This window comes from Falco biarmicus, chromosome 1 (assembly GCF_023638135.1).
Source record: "Falco biarmicus isolate bFalBia1 chromosome 1, bFalBia1.pri, whole genome shotgun sequence".
NCBI lineage: Eukaryota > Metazoa > Chordata > Aves > Falconiformes > Falconidae > Falco > Falco biarmicus.
Window position 1 is genome coordinate 106,994,904 of NC_079288.1, and position 22,483 is coordinate 107,017,386.

Below are 22,483 nucleotides of genomic sequence, written 5' to 3' on the forward strand. Positions count from 1 at the left end.
ATGCTGTCGTTTCTAGTGAAAGGCTCAAGCTCTCAGCTGTTAAGAGGAAACTACGGTTGGTGTAAATGAAGTTGATTAGAAAGGCAATGAAGATGTCCCCCCTCTTCTACCCCACTTGGCAAAGAGGTCGAGGCAGAACACAATACAGCCTCATCAGATGCATCAACATCTCCTTCGTGTGAGCCTATGGCACCATCTACGGGTGAGATTGCTGGCCAAACCACTTGTCCCACTTTCCCCTCTCCCAAGGGCTTGTCTGCACTGCAGCTCCCCATCCCCAAGGATGCCCTTGTTTCACAACCACCCCGGCTCTCCATCACAGCCGGACGTGGATGGCGTGCCGCCCCCTCGCACCGCCCGGCTCCCGGCAGGCGAGGTTGGCACGCCTTCTCACTTTACAGGACCCAGGACACATTTGGGGTCCCTTCCTCAGAATGGCTGCGTTGAGCCACCCACCTACACCCCAGGCATCCCTGGTGGCTCTGTGCGGCCCTTCGGGCAGTTGGGGGCAGGGCTGCTGTGCTTGGGAGCCATCACGGAAGGGAAGGGGCAGGGCTGCTGTGCTTGGGAGCCATCACGGAAGGGAAGAAAATGGCCAGTTCCTGCCAGCAAAGTTCCCCGGGATGCTCAGGCGAGGGTGGGAAGGCCGGCTGTCTCTGAGAGGCACTGACTGCGTGGTGGGCCCCGGCACGGTGAGCTGCCCCCTCGCAGCAGGACAGCTGGGCAGAGGGACGCGTCAGGCCCAAGGACCTCTTGTGGCCCCATGGGCCGCAGGGCCAGCGGTCAGGCACGGCCACAGCCCCGCGAGGCTGCTACTTCCACTGCGCGGCGCTCGCAGCAGGCACAGCCCTGGCCGGGGCGTCCCCTGAGGGGCATCGAGCGGCCGAGAGGGAGGGCACCGGCACTGTGGGCACAGCCCTGGCCGGGGCGTCCCCTGAGGGGCATCGAGCGGCCGAGAGGGAGGGCACCGGCACTGTGGGCACAGCCCTGGCCGGGGCGTCCCCTGAGGGGCATCGAGCGGCCGAGAGGGAGGGCACCGCGCCCTGTGGGCACAGCCCTGGCCGGGGCGTCCCCTGAGGGGCATCGAGCGGCCGAGAGGGAGGGCACCGCGCCCTGTGGGCACAGCCCTGGCCGGGGCGTCCCCTGAGGGGCATCGAGCGGCCGAGAGGGAGGGCACCGCGCCCTGTGGGCACAGCCCTGGCCGGGGCGTCCCCTGAGGGGCATCGAGCGGCCGAGAGGGAGGGCACCGGCACTGTGGGCACAGCCCTGGCCGGGGCGTCCCCTGAGGGGCATCGAGCGGCCGAGAGGGAGGGCACCGGCACTGTGGGCACAGCCCTGGCCGGGGCGTCCCCTGAGGGGCATCGAGCGGCCGAGAGGGAGGGCACCGCGCCCTGTGGGCACAGCCCTGGCCGGGGCGTCCCCTGAGGGGCATCGAGCGGCCGAGAGGGAGGGCACCGCGCCCTGTGGGCACCGCGCCCTGTGGGCACAGCCCTGGCCGGGGCGTCCCCTGAGGGGCATCGAGCGGCCCAGAGGGAGGGCACCGCGCCCTGTGGGCACAGCCCTGGCCGGGGCGTCCCCTGAGGGGCAGTGAGCTGCGGCCGGGAGGGAGGGAGGGCGCGTCACCCCGCGGGCACAGCTCTGCGCGGGTTTGCTGTCGCCTCTCACAGCACCGCCTCAGCAGCGTGCCTGAGGCCAGGCCTGCGCTGCCCCCACCTCAGCTGCCCCCACGCTGGCCGGGCACCGGCTGGAACAGCTGAGGGCATTTACGGACACTGCCTGTGCCTTTATTTATTATTTTTTATAAATAATTTTTTCTCCTCCAGTATTCTTTGGGAGCTTTGAGGCAAGGCGGAGAAGGCAGCCGGTTTCACAGCAGTCCCTGCTGAGGCTGCGGCCTTGCTTTGCAGGCTTCGCCGTTAACCTTTAAGCTTTCAAACCACCGCCACCCCGCCCGTGCCCCGTCACGCGGGCGGTGACAGCGGGAGCCGCCCGCCCCCCGCCGCCGCCGCCCGGGGAGCCGCGCGCGGCCATGTCCCCGCCCCGCCCTCGCGCGTGCGCAGCGGCGCTGGCGGCAAGATGGCGGAGGAGGAGTGAGTGCGGGGCGCCCGCGATCCGCCGCCATCCGCGGGGGCTGCGTGGTGGCGGGGCTGGGGGCGGCGGGGTGCGGGGGGTCGGGGTGCGCGGCTGCGGGATGTGACCGGCTTCTCCCGCCCTGCAGGCCGCGGCGGCGGATCCCGCTGGTGCCGGAGAACCTGCTGAAGAAGAGGAAGGCCTACCAGGCCATCAAGGCTACCCAGGCCAAGCAGGCGCTGCTCAACAAGCGGAAGGTAGGGGCTGGCCTGGGGCCGTCCCCGGGGCGGCGGTGGGAGCTGGCTGGGGGCGGGGGGTCAGCTGAGGCCGGCGGGAGTCCGCAGCTGTCCCCTGCTTGTGTTTTGGAGGGGGGAAGCGTAATTTCGTGGGGCTCATCCCCCCCCCGCGAGGGGAGGTGGCAGAGACTGCCTTGGTACAGTGATGGCCTGTTGGTTACCTCTGAGGGCACGCCTGGGTTGTCTCTTCAGTTGTTGAAAGTCTTCTGAACCTGGCCCTGAGCCCTGTGAAAAAGACAAAGTTTCCTGGCTTGCTAGGCTGCCACAGTAGTGTATGGAAGACTGAATTGTGCCTCTTGGATCAGTGATTGCTAGGGTGGGTATGTGTACAGCCACGCGTGGCAAAATGTAGTGCTGCCGTGGGATTACATAGTCTGAAACCAGGTTGCCTTTGCATTGGAAACCCTCCTGGAGACTGTGCTTTGCTGAGAGTGCGTTTAGGCTCAGCTGCCTGTCATTAGCTAGGTAAATCTGTTGGAGCACAGACAGGTCCCAGTGAAGCCCCTGTCTGCATGTCTGCTAACACAGAGGCAGGCTGCGGTTTCCAGCCTGGCAGAGCATCACACACCTTTCTGTTTCAGAATTTGAGACCTGTTCTGCTCCATCTTGGCTGACGTAGCAGGTGCCTGTTTTGGAACTGCCTCAGAGCTTTCCCAGTGAATTGGTTTCTGTGGCATTGGTGGGATTGTGTGCAAAACCCCTGCCGTTTTTGTTAGATACTGCATTTGTAAATGCATTCGTGGCTTACTGTATTTCCAAGGTGGAAGTGGAACCATAAGTGGTAATGTAAAATAGTCACCTTTTAAGATTCTTATTAGAAATTTGACCCTAGTGGTAAAATTTCGATTCGGTCTACCTGCTTTGAAAATTCAAACCAATTTCATGGGTGACTTACAAGGTGAAATAGAAGACACGTAACATAAGATTCTTTAATTTGAAATGGCCTAGTAATTTAGCTAGTAGTGTATCTTGAGTAGTACTGGGTAACTGTCATGCATGTTTAACTCCTATTCGTATGAGAAAGCACTATGATTTAGGTGGATGTACTTGTTCCTGAGCTAAGGATAGGCATTTAAACATCTTCTTTATTTAAAAAAAAAAACTTCTAAGTTTTCCCATCATTCTGAAAAGTAGCTTAATTATTTTTTCAAGTGAGGTGAGTGTTGTGTGTTTAAATTAGTAATACTTAGTAAATTCTTAGAACGTTTGGATTCTTTTGTGTGTGTCTTTATAGAAAAGGACTTTAAACCTGGTCATTTTTTGTGGGATGGTAATTTTGAGTCACACTAGAGTATTTCTGTAGCATTTGTTTTACCCAGATACATACATTTCTGACTTTCCCAGTGGCTGGCTACGCTGTGTATGCAGTTGCAAAGATCTGTTTGTTTGTGGCTGCAAATGCTTCCATTTGATTTCTCCTGTGCCTGAAGTACCCTGGGTCTTGGTCTTGCTCTGTTCCCCCCGCCCCTTCCACCCACCCCACCCCCGGGGAAAACCTCTTTGTTCAGTGCTCATGAATTATAGCTTGCTGTTTGTAAATTCATGTTGTCCCTCAGTTCTGTCTCCCTTGGATTTAGATTATGAAATTTATTTTCTTCTTACTGTCTCCAAAACTGAAATAGCGTAGCTCGTCAAGTTCTGATTTTCACTTGGCCTTTGAGATGCAAACCTGTTAAGACTGCTGGGAAGGGCAATAATTTCTTATCCTTTTGTCTTTAGCACCAGAAGGGGAAACAAATCCAGTTTAAACGCCTTGAGGCTTTTGTTCGAGATTCATGGCGAAAACACCGAGATGAAACCCGGCTGAGGCGCATGGAGCAGAGACCTGGACAGACAGTGGTACCTCAGGAGCACAAACTTGCCTTTGTTGTGCGGATTGCAGAGTAAGAAACTTCTGTTACTCCTTACCTTTATTGTTGCTATCATATGTAGCTGTAATATTGTTTCTAAGCAAAGGAAGTGTGATTTACCAAGACATGCTCCTTGTAGGTAATCTGAGGCTTTTTGTTGCTGTATTAGAGAAATGTGATTAATAATAGTTGTGTGTTTTTCTTACTCAGTATTAAGGGAGTGAGTAAGAGGGTAAGCAGAGTGATTGAGTTGCTGCGTCTGAGAAAAAATTTCACTGGAACATTTGTTAAACTAACTCCGTTATCACTGAAGATGCTGCGGATTGTGGAACCTTATGTGGCGTGGGGGTAAGTACCAGTCCTGTGACTTGATGGTAGTTTGTAAATATTGTAGCTTTTTGATTCTGCATATGGTATCACAAATCCATAGCTGGCTTTTTCAGTAACATTCAAAACTGTATCAACTTTAGATATAAAGCTTGTTATCGTCCCTTTTCTCATTGTTCTAAACATAACTGGTTTACTTTCCTCCTGTGTATGAAGAAGTGGGGTGAGACTTCCCGCTGTATTGTGTCTCTGTGTTACAGAATCTGTCTTTTTGGTTTTGTACAGGCACCCTAACCTGAAATCTGTACGAGAGCTCATCCTGAAGCGGGGCCAAGCCAAGATTGGCAAAAAGAGGATGCCTCTGACAGACAACGTGCTGATAGAGGAACATTTAGGTAAGGGAGAGGATGAGGAAGTTAATCAAGAAAAGAGGCGAATGTTGAGAGTTTGCAATCTGATCTAAGAGGGAGGGGAGGGAGAAGTACCTTGCAAGACTCGTATATGGGGGATTGGCAGTTCTGGAGTGGTGTGAGGAAAGGTAATACAGTCAGGCATCTCTCATGTATGTGTTGTTTGTGGGGGGCCTTTTTGTTGTTTTGTTTGTTTTCTTTTTAATTATTTTTTTTCTCCTGCAGGGAGGTGTGGTATTATTTGCCTGGAAGACCTTATTCATGAAATCTACTCAGCTGGGAAGTATTTCAAAAAAGTCACAAGCTTTCTGTGGCCATTCCATCTGTCAGTGGCTCGCCATGCTTCACGTAACAAAGTGGGTTTCCTCAAGGAAATGGGTAAGCCTGGCTGCAGAGGTGAAGCAATCAACCAGCTTATACGTCAGCTCAACTAGTCAGGTGAGGAATGCCTGTTGTGTACCCTCTAAATCTTACCCTTTGTTCGGTTTCCTAAGAATAACTATACTGCCATCGGAGATGAGGGGGACTTCTTTGGTTTTGATCCTTTGCCCTACAGAATTGACCCTCATGGCTGGGGAAGATAAGAGTGTGGGTCCCATTAGGTATCAGCAAATCCATTGGACACCTCTATAAAAGCTTGACTGCTGGGAATGCATTAATGTGACAGGGCTTTTTTTCTTTTTTTTTCTGTTGTGCAGGGTCTTTGTGAAATATTCTGGATTTGTAACCTGCTCCTTTTCATGGACATTGTGCAGCGATACACTATATCTCTTGACTGTTAATACCTCTGTGAAAAATAAAGAAAAAATATACAGATGATAATGGAGATGGCCTTGATGGATTTTGGGCTGGTCCTTTTTAAAGGAGAAGATAAATTGTATTGGTACAAGAACGAAGCAACTTTCTGGAGAAACCTGACTCCTGCATCTCTGTAAAACAATTTCTATTTTTTTAATGCTCATTACTGCTGGCTCTGTACCAGTTACATCCTGATCTCATCTGTGGTATAAAGCAGTGGTTGTCAGTTCTCTGGTGCAACTTTCTGTCAAGAGTTGATTTGCACTCACTGCTTTGATCCAGTCCTCCCCAGGGGAAGTGCTTGAAGTTGCACTTCTTGAAGTGCACCTCCTAGGTGTAAAGGGGTAGTGCAGTCACCTGCTTAAGGATATTGCTAACAGGCAGAAGACACTAGGTGTTCCTGTTACTGCAGAGCAAGCCCTAGTAGGGAATGAGGTAACACTTTTTCAGAGTATTGTATTTATTTTAAAAAGCCAGAAGTTTGTGCTACTGACTTACAAAAGGCTGCCTGTTCTTCACTTCTGCGAGATTGGGGAGAGAACTGCTGGCTTTGGGAAAGCCCAGAAGCTTTGTAATACAGTGGTGGAGTACATGTAAGCAACATTTTTAAATAAACATTTGAAATGAAATAAACATTTGAAATTAACAGGAAGAATTGTGTATCTCTCTAGAAGAGCGGGAAAAGTTAAAATACTCTGGCTGAAGTGAATTTGGTGAAGGAAATGAGCAAAAAATGGAAGAGCCTGAAAGTTTTATAGACACACTTTTAAATCCCTAACTTCGAGTACAAAAGCAGGTTAGTCCTGTGTATATTTAACAAATATGGAAAGCACTGTGACCATTTGTACTGTTACTTGAAGACTTAAGTGGACATAAGCTATTAATCCATGAATGGATTTCATATTGACTCCACAATGCGTGTTTTGAGACTTGGAGGACACAGTTAAAGTAACAATAAAGTAGGATGCCCTGAGGGTGTTCTGCAAGTTAGAAAAAAAGATTTATAAAACCATCTCAAAGCATTATACACGCTCTGACTTAGAACACTATACAATTTCAACCTTTAATCTATAAAATGATACATAAAAAATGCTTGACAAACACTAGACAAACTGACTTCACCGTCCCCAGAATCAAGCCTAGCAGTCATTAATATACAAGGCTTCGCATATTTAAGATTTTCATTGTAAGACAGCTGCTTTCATCTTAAAGAGGTACAAGTAACTTCAGAATTGTGCTGTTAATTCATTTTGGGGTAGGTTCTCAAAACAGCCCAGGCTTTTAACAAAGAATGGGCATGTTGGAAATGAGATTATTTTTTTTTTTTAGTGCCAGAGAGAACTTAAACCTCTCAATAGAATGTAGTTTATTATAATCTTAAAATACTAAATAACAGGATCTGAAAATAATTCTGGCAGGTAATCCTAGATTTTGGCAGTTTTTCTAGTGAATGTGGTAGTTCAACACACCATTAGATTAGCTCATACAGTTTTAAAAACAATGCCTCCTTAGTCTAGTGTTACACCACGTTATCACAGACAAACACATTGCCTTTTTTTCTGTATTATACTTCAGCAAGAGCAACAGTAATGACATGTTCATGGCTTAGCTGCGCTATTAACAAACTATACAGGGTGAGAGGATATATACAAATGCCGCCCCCCTCCATGTCTTAGGGGAAGGAATCCTTTTTGTAAGCCACCATACTGTTTACTTTGTGGATGGTAGTAGTGAAGGAACGAAGACGAACCTCTTCTGAATTGGCTACAAATTGTGGTCCTGACTCTTCCCACTTCTCTGGCACTACCAAATCTTTATCTGTATATACCAGCAAGTCAAAGGCACCTGTAAACAAGTGGGAACAAATTAACAGTAACATACAGAGAAGAAAATAGCATGTTTAATATTAAAAAGTGCATCTTCTATAACTTGAGACGTGAACCAAGGTTCTCAATAATTACACTGATGCTAGTTATGTGGAAAAGAAATAGTAGTTCAAGCATGGAAACACGTCTGGTTATATTCATGTGTAGCCATTTTTATTTTCTCGAAAGTTATGTGAATTTTTATTTTGAAATGTCAAAATGCTGTGGAGCTGAGCTCTGTGTAACACTTCACATGAACTCAATGGTTATTTATACAAGCCTGTCTACAGCTTGTCACAAAAATAATTGTTTATGAAAACATTCCTCAGAGTACACATACTAATTTTATAACTTTAGTTAAGTCACCGTGACTTCTGTCCTGATCTCAGTCTAAGAAAACGCTGTCTCAGAAATGTGCTGGTATATGACATGCAATGATTAAATGGCAGAAAATTATTTTCTAAAGTGGCAAAGTTGTTAAGGTTTTCCAAAAGAAGTGATTGATTTCTTCAGTGAAGTTAGGAGTACTCACAGGCAGCTTCCAACAGTGGCAGAAAAGTTACTGTGGCAGTTATTTGTCTGATAACAGATCGGATTTCATCCTGAATAGCTTTCTGAGATTTTTCTCGTGGTGCACTGGAAAAATAAGAAAATTCTGTTAAGAAAGTGAAGCTTCCACTATAATTACTTTTCTAAATAGTTCTCTCTATTGAGCTCTGTTTGTTTGTTTGGTGTTGGATTTTGATACGGTAGTGATGCTTTTTTAAGCCCTAGGTAGATAGGCTTAGAAAAGTTAAGTGATAGTTTCCTATTGTTGTTTGTGAAGCCTCATAGTACTTGTAAGGAATGTTACATTTATTCTCAGATCGTCATGGATGAAAACATTTTGGCATAACAGCAGAAAAGCAGTAGTTCTTGAGGGCACGTGCCTGCAACAGGATTTTATGTACTTTGTTGAAGATTAAAAATCAAGCTTTGATCTGATGCTTTAAAAAATAAAACCCAACACCTGAGGATTATACATGCTTCAATCATATGACTAGTTTGCAGACAAACAGAAGGAATAGCAGAAGAAAGAAAGTTTTAAAAACACATAGATGCAGTGCTTAGGGAACCTGGTTTAGTGGTGGGCACGGCAGTCCTGAGTCAGCGGTCAGACCTGATGGTCTTCGAAGACTTTTGCAACCATTCTATAGGTTCGGTAAGGTTTGAAAGAACACCATCCATGCTCATACTGAGGGCAGGCTGCCTGGGCTGCTCCGCGGAACCAGGACGGCGCTAACATACACGGCATTTGCCTTGTCCCTGCAGAGTTATGGGGCACAGGGACGAGCAGGCGCGGCAGGCAGCATTACTCACCTCTCCTCCTTGGCGGTTTTGTCGCACTCGATGTCAAACTGCCACCGCTCTAGGACCTCACTGCTTTCGATGCTGGAGATGACCACCACCAGGCGCTGCACCGTGCACTTGTACAGCCACTCTGAAAGAAGCCACAGCAGTTACGCCGAGCGGCGCCGGCAGGGATACACACTCCCCCCCCCCCCCCCCCCGCCCACCTACCTTTCATCTGCTCCACCACGTTGTTCAGGTAGTTCTTCAGCTCGGGGTCGGTGGTGACCAGGAGGGTGAGCCCGTACTTCTGGACGCGGGTGAAGGTCTCGGGGGGGTAGATGCCACGCTGGTAGAGGATGCTGTTGATTCCATAGGCTGGGACGGGGAGAAGAGGAACGGCAGCGTGAGGCGGCCGGCCCCCCCCGCCGGCGGCCATGTAGCCCCGCAGGAAGCCTACCAGCCTTCCCCCTTCCCCCTCCCCCCTCCCCACCCCCCACCCCTGCTGGCCCCTTACAGAAAAATTCGGCGACGATCTCGGCGCTGCCCCGCAGGGTGATGCCCTGCTGCTCCCGGCCTTGCTGCTTAGCCATGGCGGTGCGCGGCCACCGCTTCCCCGCCGCCCGGTTCAAATCCGGCCCCGCCCCGCCCGGCTCTGGCCCCGCCGCCGCGCGTGCGCCTGGGGCCGCGCGCCGCCTGCCTGCGCCTGCGCCGCGTGCCGCCGGAGGCGGGAAGGCGGGGGGGGGGGGGGGCGCGCCGCGCCTGAGGAGAGGCGGTTCCTGAGGGGAAGGAGTGCGCTGGCTGCGGCCCGACTTTTGTGGCGAAGCGGGGCTGCTATCGATAGAAAGCTGCAGGTTGGGCGGCGACCTGTAAGAAAACAAAGGTTTTAGCGCGTTACACGTCCCACCAGCTCGAGTCGGCGTGGCGTGGCGCGGGGCCGAGGGAAGAGTCACCTGTGGCGGGGCTGAGGGAAGAGCAGGCTGGGGGTGCAGTGAGGCTTCGCCCTGGAAGTGCTGTTGGAAGTTTGCTTTCGGTGTGTTTAGGTACATTCGTCCTTATGAAGGCGCTTTTGAACTTTGAAGTAATGCTTTCCAGGCACGAATGAAGCGAAGCAAGCACCTCTAGGTGACTTTTGGTAGCGTTCACTCTGTAAATCATGTGGTAGCTGACTAAAAACTGGCCTTTTCTGCAAGCACTATTAAAAGGCAGGCAGGGAGAACCGGGGAAGGCAGGATGGGACACTTTTTCCTTAAATCCGTAGGGTAGTGGGTAACACACAAAGAAAGGGGTTAAGAGGCATTTAGAGTGGTAGGGAGCCCACAAGTTCACCCCTCAGGGCATACCCACTCTGCTGCCTGGCTGCCATGGTGAAGGGCAATTGCTAGTTTGTCAAAGCACTTCAATCATTTTATTACAGGGACACCAAAGAAGATACTGCAGTTGGCGGTGGATATCAAACGGAGGAAACTGTAGCAGAGGCTAATAGGTAAGAAAGACCAAGCAAAACAGCAAGTAAATGTTAAGTGTTCATATATTTGAAGAGTATCAAAAAGAGGGGAGGCCATAGTCTACTGGGATAGTAACTAGGTGGCCAGCTAGTCAGCTGGTAACATTGAGCAAATACGTGAAAAGTGAATGGGTTTGTTGGGCATGGAAGAGCTGCAAATGAAATCCTTCCCCGAATAGGATTTTCTGAAGCATCTGGAATGAGTAGACGTTACCATCTAAGATACACCTGCGTTAGATGCCCTAAAGTGATCAGAACAGCCTTAAAATTAAGCGACCTTTTTAGCCTAGGACAAAAGTCATATGATCAATACACGGCACAGTAGGCCAAGTGCTAAAAGAGTGAATCAATGGTGTGATGGCTTATTTTATCATAATACAATATTTTTTCTCAAAAGCTAAGACTCCTGGTTTGTTCCAGTTTTTGCTCTAAGAGGAAGTACAGTTGCTTCAGGGTGCTGTGATTTAAAACAAATAGTGCAGACCTGTAATCATATGCTGAAGTTCTGAAAGCGTCTGAATAATTCAGTTATTAACCTAGAGAACTTTATTCTGGGTCTTGATCACTAGTGATTGAGTTACACATTTATCTTCTGAATAAAATATTTTGAGTGGTGTATTTCAAAGCCTATGGTAATGGAAGCATTTTTCATCCGAAGCCCAGCTTCTAGAAGCTAGATAGCTGTGTATATTGGCTGTTTTGCTTCAAACCTTATGTACTATTGTGCTCATCTATGCTAAAATGGTCTCAACTCCCCTTTTTTTCCCCCACTTGGCTTTTCATCTGTTTTGCTTTCTCTGGGGTTTTTGGTGAGCTGCTCATTTTTGTGGTAAATATATAAGGGCTTGAAAGCCCAGTTGCCTGAGGTTAGGCAAAAACAGTAGAACTTATGATTAATACTTAAATGTTTCTCCTCTAGCTTTTTTTATTGTTAAAACCAAATGGAAGAAAAAAATCGAAATGCTTCTTGGTTTAGCAAATTCATTTCATTGTAGATAGCTTGAAGATCTGTTGTTGATATGATCAGGCAGATATGCTTATCAACAATAGGCTTAATTGCATCTTTATTCCTTGCAAGATTCATCTGGCAGGTATTGAGAGGTGGTGATGATCCCCAGTACCTCCGTGAAAACTAAGCTTCCTTCAGTGAACCTGGCATGGTATTTCACAGAGTTTTGGATCACTTCTCTATTCCCAGTTCTGTATAGCAGTTAACACTGGTTTCTGCCCTGATGTGTCATCTGCCCCCACCCACCACCCAAAAGAAACCTCCAACAAGCAACAACAACCACAAACCCAAGCAACACCTTTGCATTTTGGAATTTTAATTTTTCTCACTCTTTAGGGAAATGTTTCCCTTTTACAATGAGTTACTGCTCTTCTTTACATTTCTTATATATGCTGCAATGTAATCTAATGATAAGAACTGCATGTTTTCAATACCTCTCCTTTCTCCTAAGCTGCTAATATTTCCCTTTGCCTTCTAACATATTATTTTTCCATGACCGGTTCATTAGTTTTGAGAAGTTCAGTCTTTTCCATTAAGTAGTGTCCTGCTTTTTCTTAGCCTTTGTATTTCTTCTACTAGAATGTTCTTCGTGGTCTTCTCGTGTCATCGAGATGTTCTTCACACACACACACACACACCCCCCCCCAAATAGTGTGAAGGTTTAGTTATTGACAATGTGTGTTTGCTGCTTTTCCCTTCACATTCTCTGATTATCTCATCTTTGTTTCTCTGTTATGAGGCCTAAGCTCCATAAAGCTTCATTTTCTTCACTTTGTTTAGGTCAGTGTCACTCACCTTCTTGGCTAGGTCAGTCCAATACCCCTCAACATAGGCACCCAGGGAATGTATGCTTATCTGTTGTGTAACTGATCTGTGGCCACCACTTGACTGCAGCCCGGTCAAGTGTGATGAGGTTGTAAGTACGTAAGTCCTTTAGTCGTGTTACTGAATGGGTACGCTCCATGCGATGATGGTGCATGTACAGCTACGTGACAGAAGGAAGGCTGCAGGGCTCTTGCAAGGGAGGGCAGCAGAAAGCCTGCCACGGGTTAGTGAATAATTTCTGTGGCTGCCAGCCTGCTTCCTGACCAGCTCTGAGGGACCCTCAGGAACGAAGTTGACAGGGTGAGTTATATGTTCTGGCACACCAGGAGCTGGCTTGCTTTAATTATCTCATGCTAAAACCCTTAATTTTCATAAGGAATGTGAAATCCCAGTTGTATTTAATTTAGGTCTCTTACGATTCTTTAGTCATTGCTCTCTTTGTCAATTATTGGTTCATGTTATGACAGAGTTTTTTTAATTCTCTTTTTGTGGAAGGAAATGTTCCCTATTTAGCTTGGCTCTTCTGCAGCATTTAATGATTGCTTCTCCATAGCAATTGTCAACGAACCTAGAACAGTCCATATCACTGGTACGCCTTCACATTTTTTAAGGCAACCCAGGTCACATTCCCATAGTCATTCAGTGGAAGACATAATCCACTTGTAGAGTTTGTTCCCAATTGTTGGGGATTTTTTCTCCTCAGGATCATGTGGACAGGTCTCTCCTTCCTGCAGAGCAAAATAGTCTATGAAATGAAAGTTCTGTTTGCTACAAAAGCCCTCATATCACATTAACAAGTTGTCATATTAAGCCTCAGTAAAGCCAGTTTTTCCTGTGCAGAGAAAGGAAGTCTTACCCTGACCGACAGAGCCTTAGTGCTTCACCTTTTCTGCTAGACCTCAAGCTCTATTGAGTGATTTCCCACGCTTCAGGAGGAGATCCCGTACTTTCGAGCCCATAGAAATAGCTAGTCCTTTTGCCTTCTTCCCTCCTATTTTCTCTGCATTGCTTTGATTCTCCTTAGGGTTTTAGAATGCTGTCCATCCCTGTAGCTGCCAGCACTCAAACTCCATGGCAAGTGTTGAGCTCATTCTTTTTCTGCAGGTTAGGCATTCTGCTCCCTCTCTCAGCCCAGCTTGTGGTTGTTGTAGGTGACCTGCCAGGTGAGGCAGTCCTCAGTTGGCTGAGCTTCCCTGATACTTGGCGAAACTGTTACTTTCTTTGTCAGCTGTTTAGTTTCTGTGCTATAGGAGGATGTGACATTTGGGTGATTCCCAGGAGAAGCTTTTCCTGGACATCAGGTAGACCACCAGCACAGCCAAGTACCATTACTGTTCCTTTACGTAAGAGTTATTTTTAAATCTTCTAAGTCTGTAAGTTACTTTCCTAACTTTAAATTGCTTTGGGGTGTGTGAGCTTTTTTACTGTCTTCCATTGTGTCTTCATAGTCCTCTCACAGGTTTCCTTTGGTGATGTATTCTTCTCTGAAATTAACTCTAGAATCAATGTAAAATACTGCACTTTTTGACAGACATTTTATTACCAAGCTCATTTTGTTTTCTTTTTTGTTGTTGTTGGTACAGTTTGTTTTCAACAGTCTTAGTGTTAAAGTTTGCAGGGTAAGTACAGATACCTTGTGGCAACTGTCAAAATAACTGTATTTCTTTTCAAGCTGGCTAATGCTATTTTTTAAAACATAAACCATGGAATTTTATTGCATAAAGCAATACTGTATTCTTTCATGGACAGGGGTGAAAGAGTGGTGCGACTGGGAAAGATTGTCTGGAATTTTAAGTATTCATTAAAAAAAAAATATTTTAAAATAAGTTGGTATGGGCTAATAAGCTGCACTGTAACTTCTAATATGAGTAGACTTATCAAAGGGACTTCCTTATTTTGGTTTTACACACAGTGTAGAAACTTAAAATTAATTTTCAATTAAAATGTTATCAGTGGTACTGAATGTATTTTGAAGTTAGACTTACTCAGATAACTACTTATTTCTTCTGTAAGATGAAAGAGATTTGATTTAATGTTTCCTTATTTAAGGCAATGTAAGAAGGTAGGTGCATCCAGATACTGGCAGCCTTGTACAGTGAAAGAAATTTTTGTGGATTTCGAGCATTTTGAAAGATACTTCTGTAAAACAACATTCAACTGTGTCTTTCTCTCCACATCCCACACCCCCGGCCCACGGCGAAGACCTGGCATTTTTTTCTAAAGGGTAAGTAGGAAAAAAGTTAGTACATTTATGATGGTTTTACCTCTAAACTACCGGGAGATGGCAGCAGGCACATATATTATCTGCATCGTTTCAGTTCAGTGTTGAACTGCTGTGAGTTCGTCTCACTGTTACCTACTTCAGCTTAGAAAAGTTTTAGATGCATTTCTTTTGCTAGTTTTAAAAACGTTGTTCCAGAATGAAGGAAATATTTAACCTGATACCCAGTTCTGATGTTTACTTTTTGTTGCTGTTGCACTCAAGACTAACTGATGAACAATTATTTTTAAAGTTTTCAAGTGAAGACAGGAATCCTGTTCAGACTCAGAAAAAGCAGAATTTGAATGAGCTTTTTATGCCTTGAAAAATCCATAGTACGTGATGATGTCATGTTACAGTGGTAACAAGTAATGTGAAATCCACTGAATCCAGCTCTTTACAATTTAATCCCCTTTACAACTAAATTCCCAAGCTGAAAGTTGATAATTTGAAAGATGAATGTTAATCCAGTTCATGTTAACTCCTGTCACATCTGAAGTTTTCATATGGATAAATTAATGGAAAACTGAGGAGTTCTCAGGTGGTTTAGACTTTCTAAGCCAGTATACCACAGTTTAGCTTTAAATTCAAAACAGGTCTTCTAAAGAGTACTACAAGAGATTTATCAGCAGAGGCTTAGACTGTCAATGGGTCATCAGATACTGAGGAGCAAAAGGGTCCAGAAGATTGGTAGCATAGTAAATATACCTTGATAGTGCCATAAGGAATTTTGATAGGATCCAGTTGTATGTTTACAGCATGTTAGGTGACAATTGTTATTTAGTAATTGCTTTCCAGTTGGGTCACTTCTGATGTATAACCATGGTGGACTTGTTCAATTAATTCTGTTTTAAGGAATACAATTACATAATTGTATTACATAATGCCTAAGAATTATGATGACTGAAGAGGTAAGTATATTGTGAAAAGCATATTATTAGCATTAGAAATATTTTAAGCAAAAATATGAGTAATTCCTTAATTTCCTTTTGAAAATTGGTGTGTTTATGCATTTTTTTCTACCGTTAAATCCCCGGGCAAGTTAAGTGCCTGGTTGTCATAATAATAACCATTAGGGAAAGCAGGCATGCAAAATATTCAAATTCTTATCTCCTAAGTATTGGACAGATTAAGAAAATGGTAAAGAATAACTTTCTAAATAAGATAGCTATTCCTGTATGGAAGGAGGAATTCTTCAAAGTACGTAATTTGTTTCAAGAAAAGCATCTTTTTTTGTGTGCTCTGAGAAATTTATGCATGCCTTTCTTTAAAAAAAAAATGGAAGAACAAATGGCCATCGATGTGTCATGACAGTGAGATGAGCTAAAATATTTCGTGAGGCACCCAGGCCATTGTGCTGGGACTATACCTTGAGCTGTTCCTCTCCATCTCACTACTGGCATCTCTCACTGCACATTGCAGCCTTGGGAAATCTAATCCTATAGCACAGAGACAATGCCTGACTTCTAAACATTCAGTGATGTCTTCACCAGAACTTGTCTGCTCTGCTGGTTAATAGCAGAATAAATATGAACAATCTAGAAGTGACACGGATTGTTAAAAATACCTTCCTCTGAAAACTGTGGCAATATTTGCTTACTAACACTGATAGCTTAAAAGCAATTAAAGAAGATGGCTTTGCACAAGAACACCATTGAGCTAGGTACAAAGCTTATACAATTCTGCTTGAAGTGTAAAGAAGCTCTTCTCTCTCTATTAATCAAGTAGATCACAGGAAGGTGAAATGTCCCACTTAATTATTTTTTTAATGACACTCATCAAATAATGAGTAAGTATGTAAGTGTTTCTTAGAGTTTAGTCCTTGATTCATTTTCAGTCTGGCAGCCACTTAAGAAACCAGGGAAGACTATTTTGGATTCTGTTTGCCCTTAAAAAAATAACTTCAGGGTGGACAGTGGGACCATGTGCAAAGCAGCTAGGAAAACAAGCAAAGAAAGGATTTGCTAGTACAATTTGAATAAAATCACTTATTTTATAAGTCATTAATGGCCCCAGAAGGACTATTCACTGCTTGTTATGTTAGTACTGGCAAAATTTTTAGAGAAAAAAAACTAGAGAAAGTGGAACAATATTTGAAAGTTCGTGCTAGTTTTCTGCATCTCTCACACAATGGATGGCCTCATCCAAACCTCATGATATGACATTGCTAGGAGTGTAAAAATGGAAAGCACATGGCTTGGTCACGGGGGTAGCAGTTTAATGCTAATAGTTCCTTAGGCTCCCTTCCTTGAAATCTGATTTGGGTGAAAACATGGCATTATTGCTTAAGGTAAGCCATTCCATGGTTGTAATCAGACAGTTAGTGGACAGGTAGGCTAAGAGTAGGTACTTACTGTGAGGTTCAGGTCACTCTTGTTACCAAGGAAAAAATCATTAAGCTACAGCAAAGTTTAATTCATTTGTGTTAGCTGAATGATTTGCCACGTCTTTGATCTCATAAGTTTCTTTAAGCCTGTGAAGATGTAAATGAAGAAGACCATGGATGTGGACTTGCATGTAATGAAGCAGCAACCTAAGCAATGATCTAACATTTGTCAGAGAGAAAAAAATGAAGTATTTTTTAATTAAATGCAGTGTTAGTGCAGTTTTTGCAGAAATGCAATATAATCTGTTAAACCAAGAAAGGGTTAAAGCTGAGTTATAACTGATTACCCCGTTGCATCAAGTGGTGGTGTCATTGCTTTGCTGTGCTCTTGGCTTAAGCCACATATTGGGCCAGGGTTTCTTTTTTTGTTACAAGCTCTCCGCAGGGACCCTGCGGTGTGACTGTGCAATGTTTTGCAAGGTGACGCTGTTCCTTATGGCTACTGCGGCTGGGAGTCAGCACTCTGTTTCATTTCCGGCCTTGCTTGTCAGGGAGGCTAATCAGTTTTGATCTAAGTTTCCAAAAAAGGATTTACAAGTCCTGCAAGCTTAGGTACACCCCATTTCTGCAACTTCTACCTTGGAGATGCCTTGATCACTGCTGTACTTCTATTTTGAAGAACAGAGAGGTTCTATTTTTTCTTTTTTTTTAGAGATGTGACAGTGATGACGCTCATGCTCACTTATTTAGTACTATGGTATGAAAAGTCTTCTAGCATTGGGAAGGTTGAGGTTCAGTAACTTTTGTATCCAGAAGATACCCAAACCCTCGTCTCCCATGCCTAGAGAAGTGTTCTCATCATCAAACTTTAGGCTAGTTTGGCTGGGCAACATTCTTTGTCCCATCTGTTGAAACTATGCCACAGAACAAAAGGGAATTGAAAATCCATTTGAAGACAGAAGGGAAAAGGAAGAGATTGAGTTTTAATGGTCAGACCTGGCAAAGAGAGTCCAGAATCACAGTCCAGCTGCCAAGTTTTGTGATTCACATACTTTATTTTCCATACAATTTCACTTTGCGTAAGCTTTTCAGTACTGGTAAAATCTAAAGTTACTGAGATCTGCTCTGAATTAAACTCATGACCAAAAATCCCTTTCAATATTTCTTTTTAACGACAGATGCATTTGTTTAGATGACATTTTCATTGTAAGCAATGTTTAAACCCCACAAAACAATATTGGTGGGAAACAATAATAAGGATATGCTGCCCTAGTGATCATAGTAAACTTCAGGGGTACGTGTCTCCTGTTATTAGCTAAATAATCTCCTAAAGTGCTGCAGGATGATTTACCATATCTGCTTGCTGCCTGTGCTAATTTGCTGGGGAAAATGCTCTGCATCTTTTTGTATTCTCTTCACCATGCCCAAAGTTACATGGAACTCGCTCTACTTGACAGCATGACCAGATTGCTGACCTCTGCCAAAAGTTCTATCTCCCTGTGAATGGCTGTCTCCAGTTACTGCCACACACGCGTTTTGCATTACACTGATGATGTTTAGATTTCATCTCTGTAGCAGCCTTAACCTTGCTGCGTCCTTGGGCACATTTTGGCCAACCAGGTTGCACATGAATGTGGAAGTTGTAATAATCTGTGCTGACCTGCAGGTTTTTACACATTACCCTTGCTGATTTTGCATTATATTTACCAAGCAAATGGCACCATTATTCACAAAGAGGAAAAATAATCTACCTAAGTTCTCTGCAGGCAGTAGAGGACATACACATGGTTACTTCATCTCCAGTGACAGTGGCGCTGATATTTCATGAAAAATGAAAAAACACTGATAGTAACAAAACCAGACCTAGTCTTAAACAAAAACTCAGAGGAAAGATGCAGTAGCAGACATGTTACTTAGATATCCTCCAACATTAAACAGGGTGCTGTAGAGCCAAAGGGCATGATCTAATGGTGGGTAAGCATTGTAGACAAAAGCTTTGTGTAGCAACTTCAAACATGCAGTAACAAAAACAATTTAACAGAGATGACCTCTATATGGGTGCATTCTTAGGAGTATGCAAGAAACTAGAGCTCAGGAAGCACAGGATTTACTCTCACATTCTCGTTTACCTATGACTTGCTGTGTCATGTTACCTCTTTTTTACTTCTGACCCCATTTTTCAATTTCACCTACTTCAAGATGGGGTTGCAGTAGTCATGCTGCCATAAATAACAGGTTCATAAAAGATTCTGTGATGTTTGTCTGGGTACTGCTCATCAGCCACCTCTGCTTGAGAGAGTCGTTCTCGTATGTGTAGTTAGTATAAACTGAATTTTACAGCTGCTAAGCGCAACCAGAACTGGAAAATGGTTGGCTTTAAATTTGTGTGGAGAAATCACAAATGAGAAACTACTGCCTGCACAGTATTTTGAGACTCAGGCAAACAATTTACATACTAAAAAATGGCCCCATTTCTTGAGATGATGAATTGTGATTAAGCATGGTTTAGCTAACTTTCAGTATGTTAAAAGCTCATAAATATCAACTGTACCTACTTTACTAGACATAGGCCAAGCTCATGTCTGTGCTGTTGTGACAAGGGAATAACTTGTGTTTGTGTGCAGATGACAATGCATGCCTTTGCAGGCCATCTGAGAAGGCAGTGACACGCTTTCCACCTTTACAATTCAATTTTTGATGCGATTTAAAAAGCATTTTTGGAAACTTGATTAAGTTCTAATTCACAAACAGCTCCTGACCCCTGTGTTAATGAATAATAACCACAAGTTACTATGGCCAGGTTTGGATAAAAGCTAGTGTGTATTGGTCTGAAACAAAATGCTGATCTGTGACCTAGCTAGAGCTACCCGAGCTTTTCTTTCTACAGAGTTCTGTTAAATAACGCTTGGTGTTCCTTAAAACAGGCAGTATCAGTCCCTACTCAGCCCCGTCATGAGCCTTTTACCGCCCCCCCCCCCCCCCCCCCCTTTCTTTTCCTGGTTGCAGCCCTATTCACCTTGCCTTTGGGTAGAGGAGAAGGACATGGACTGCAGTTGTGGCATAGAACTGCATGTCTCCCTTATTTCCTCTTGAGATTTGTAGCCTGAAATTGTTGGTGTCTGTAACAGCACTAAATTCAGATTTTTATGGACCCAGTTTTGTCTTGTATTTGATAAAGGTATTGTTACTTATTCATGTGCTTGAGAATTAATTTTCTTATATTTGGTTTAATGTATTAAGTGGAACACTAGAAACTGTGCTTAGCATAGAATCATAGAATGGTTTGGACTGGAAGGGACCTTAAAGATCACCTAGTTCCAGCCCCCTGCCATGGGCAGGGGGACCTTCCACTAGACCAGGCTACTCAGAGCCCCGTCCAACCCGGCCTTGAGCACTCCAGTGAGGGGCCATCCACAGCTGCTCTGGGCAACCTGTGCCAGCGCCTCACCATCCTCATGATAAAGAATTTCTTCCTAATTTGTCTTGGTAGAATAGAACTGCCCTTTATAACTGGATTTGCTTTTGTGAAGCTAAATAATTGTTCCCAGGAAAACATGTTCCTTCCCCATCCAACCTTCATTCTATTTGACACACTGGCTGTTCGTTCTCTGGGAATCTAAAAATAATTTTTAGTGATTTATGGACTGCTGTTGCTAATATTTCCATGATCCTGTTAAAAGTGAGTGCTTTTTCCTCGGTGTCCAATTTTTGTGTTTTAAATAAGCAAAATGTCAATTAAACTAAAACCAGGTCTAAATCATGTATATGCTAAAATTGGCAACAGCTTGCTGGCAGATTTTATAAATCATCCAAATCTGTCTATATCTGAGGAAAATTAAAAACAAAGTTCTGAATAAAGTAAGAAACCAGGAAAGGCATAAATTTACATGGTGTGTGGCAGTGAAATAGTCATGAGTAAGACAAGTTTCAAATATTCCTCATTTGTATTTACAGTGTTATATGCTTTTGTATTACTCTCTCTCAGACATGGTTTTATATATACGAATATATGTATACACACAACACACTCTGGTGGATTTGGTTCCCTTTTTCTCTGATGCTTTTTTCAGGTAATAGAAGTGAAAAGGTTACACATGTAATTCAATATGTACTTATTCATAACACATGTTATTTCTAGCACTTTGAAGGAGATATAGAACCACAGAATGGTTGAGGTTGGAAGGGACCTCTGGAGGTCATCTAGTCCAACCCCCCTGCTCAAGCAGGGTCACGTAGAGCAGGTTTCCTAGGATCATGTCCAGACGACTCCTGAATATCTCCAGGGATGGAGATCTTCTCTAGGGTAAACAGTCCTGGCTCTCTCAGCTTTTCCTCATAGGAGAGATGCCCCAGTCCCTTCATCATCCTAGTGGCCTGTTGCTGGACTCTCTCCAGTAGCTCCATTTTTCACTTGTACTGGGGAGCTCAGAACTGGATGCAGTATTCCAGGTGTGGCCTCACCAGTGCCAAGTAGAGGATCTTCTCCCTCAGCTTGCTGCAACACTCTTCCTAGTGCAGGCCAGGATACCGTTGGCCTTCTTTGTGGCAAGGGCATACTGCTGCCTTGTGTTCAACCTGGTGTCCAGATCCTTTTCTCCACAGCTGCTTTCTAGCTAGTTGGCCCCCAGCATGTCCTGGTGCATGGGGGTTAGTTTAATCTTTCATGAGTGCGGGACTTTGCGTAGCCTCTTCTTGAACTTCACGAAGTTCCTGTCAGCCCATTTCTCCAGCCTGTCATGGCCGTGTGGTGCATCAGGCACTCCTCCCAGCTTTGTATCATCAGCAAACTTGTTGAGGGTACACCCTGCCCCATGGCCCAGACCACTAATGAAAATGTTACAAGAAAGCTCTGGATAAAGAGCTTTACCAAACATTTTTTTTTTCTCTAAGGAGGAATTCTCAAAATCCTATTGGATTGGGTTTTTTTAATTTTGTGTCTCTTTTCTGTGAGCGCTGCGATTTCTTTCTTAGGGCATTGTGCGCCATAGGTATCTTAAGGGCTTTGGGCACAAAGGCTCTGGGACTAAGCAGTCTCCTTTGTCTCTTGGATGTATTTAAGGGTTCACAGCCCCAGCCATTTCCTACACACCATAGAAACACTTGGAGTCTCTTCGTTTTCTCATAAAATTTGGCAGAACAGGGGAAGCCTCAGGGATCCACAGAAGAGTTAAGCCTGCCAGATGCACCTGTTTTTCTTCAGAGATGATCAGTGATGTCTTCCTTGTCAATGACAGCACGGTGGTTCTGCTGCTTTCAGCACCTGGTGGTGGGAAGGTCGACAGCAAAGTCTGGCATCTTTGTAAAGTGAAGAAATCTTTGGCTGCTTCTGTCCAAGAAAACAAAATGCCAAACAGAACTCCTCACCTTTCCAGTGTCTCAGTGGTGGCAAGAATCCTAACTGGTTGTGTAATGGAGTATGTGAGTGGTGGTTTGATAGTGAGGGTTTGGGCTTGACCATCCTCTGTCTCTAAGTCTCTCCTTTCTCCTGAACACTTGGGTAAGTTAACACAGCAAATATAACATTACATGTGATTATTAAGGAGTGAAAGCCTGCAGCCTTTGTCATGACATGACGAAATTCACATCGTAATACCTTCAGGAATGATGCTTA

At 44.7% G+C, this 22,483-nt stretch overlaps 2 protein-coding genes and 1 long non-coding RNA gene across 5 annotated transcripts in view; 2 read left to right on the forward strand and 1 right to left on the reverse strand.

Annotated features, from left to right (window-relative positions):
* Nucleotides 1-1,966: 1,966 nt before the first annotated feature.
* On the forward strand, nucleotides 1,967-5,991 carry RPL7L1 (ribosomal protein L7 like 1). The gene is made up of 7 exons (XM_056357666.1): nucleotides 1,967-2,090; nucleotides 2,219-2,327; nucleotides 4,086-4,249; nucleotides 4,427-4,564; nucleotides 4,829-4,938; nucleotides 5,179-5,391; nucleotides 5,652-5,991. The coding sequence occupies exons 1-6, from the start codon at nucleotides 2,077-2,079 to the stop codon at nucleotides 5,385-5,387; spliced, it is 744 nt and encodes a 247-aa protein (XP_056213641.1). The 5' UTR covers nucleotides 1,967-2,076; the 3' UTR covers nucleotides 5,388-5,391; nucleotides 5,652-5,991.
* Nucleotides 5,992-6,377: 386 nt separating this feature from the next.
* MAD2L1 (mitotic arrest deficient 2 like 1) lies at nucleotides 6,378-9,587 on the reverse strand. The gene is made up of 5 exons (XM_056357676.1): nucleotides 9,463-9,587; nucleotides 9,177-9,323; nucleotides 8,976-9,096; nucleotides 8,149-8,252; nucleotides 6,378-7,596 (listed from the first exon to the last, which is right to left on the reverse strand). Exons 1-5 carry the CDS (start codon nucleotides 9,536-9,538, stop codon nucleotides 7,424-7,426), a joined length of 621 nt encoding a protein of 206 aa, XP_056213651.1. The 5' UTR covers nucleotides 9,539-9,587; the 3' UTR covers nucleotides 6,378-7,423.
* Nucleotides 9,588-9,711: 124 nt separating this feature from the next.
* LOC130152660 (uncharacterized) overlaps nucleotides 9,712-22,483 on the forward strand; it is a 35,140-nt gene continuing 22,368 nt past the window's right edge. Inside the window, exons 1-3 of one of the 3 annotated variants that reach the window (XR_008823072.1) lie at nucleotides 9,712-9,814; nucleotides 10,363-10,431; nucleotides 14,336-14,510. This is a non-coding gene — a long non-coding RNA (uncharacterized LOC130152660). Of the gene's footprint in view, nucleotides 10,071-10,362; nucleotides 10,432-14,335; nucleotides 14,511-22,483 lie in introns of all 3 variants that reach the window. The other 2 variants (XR_008823071.1, XR_008823074.1) reach the window with 2 other exon arrangements.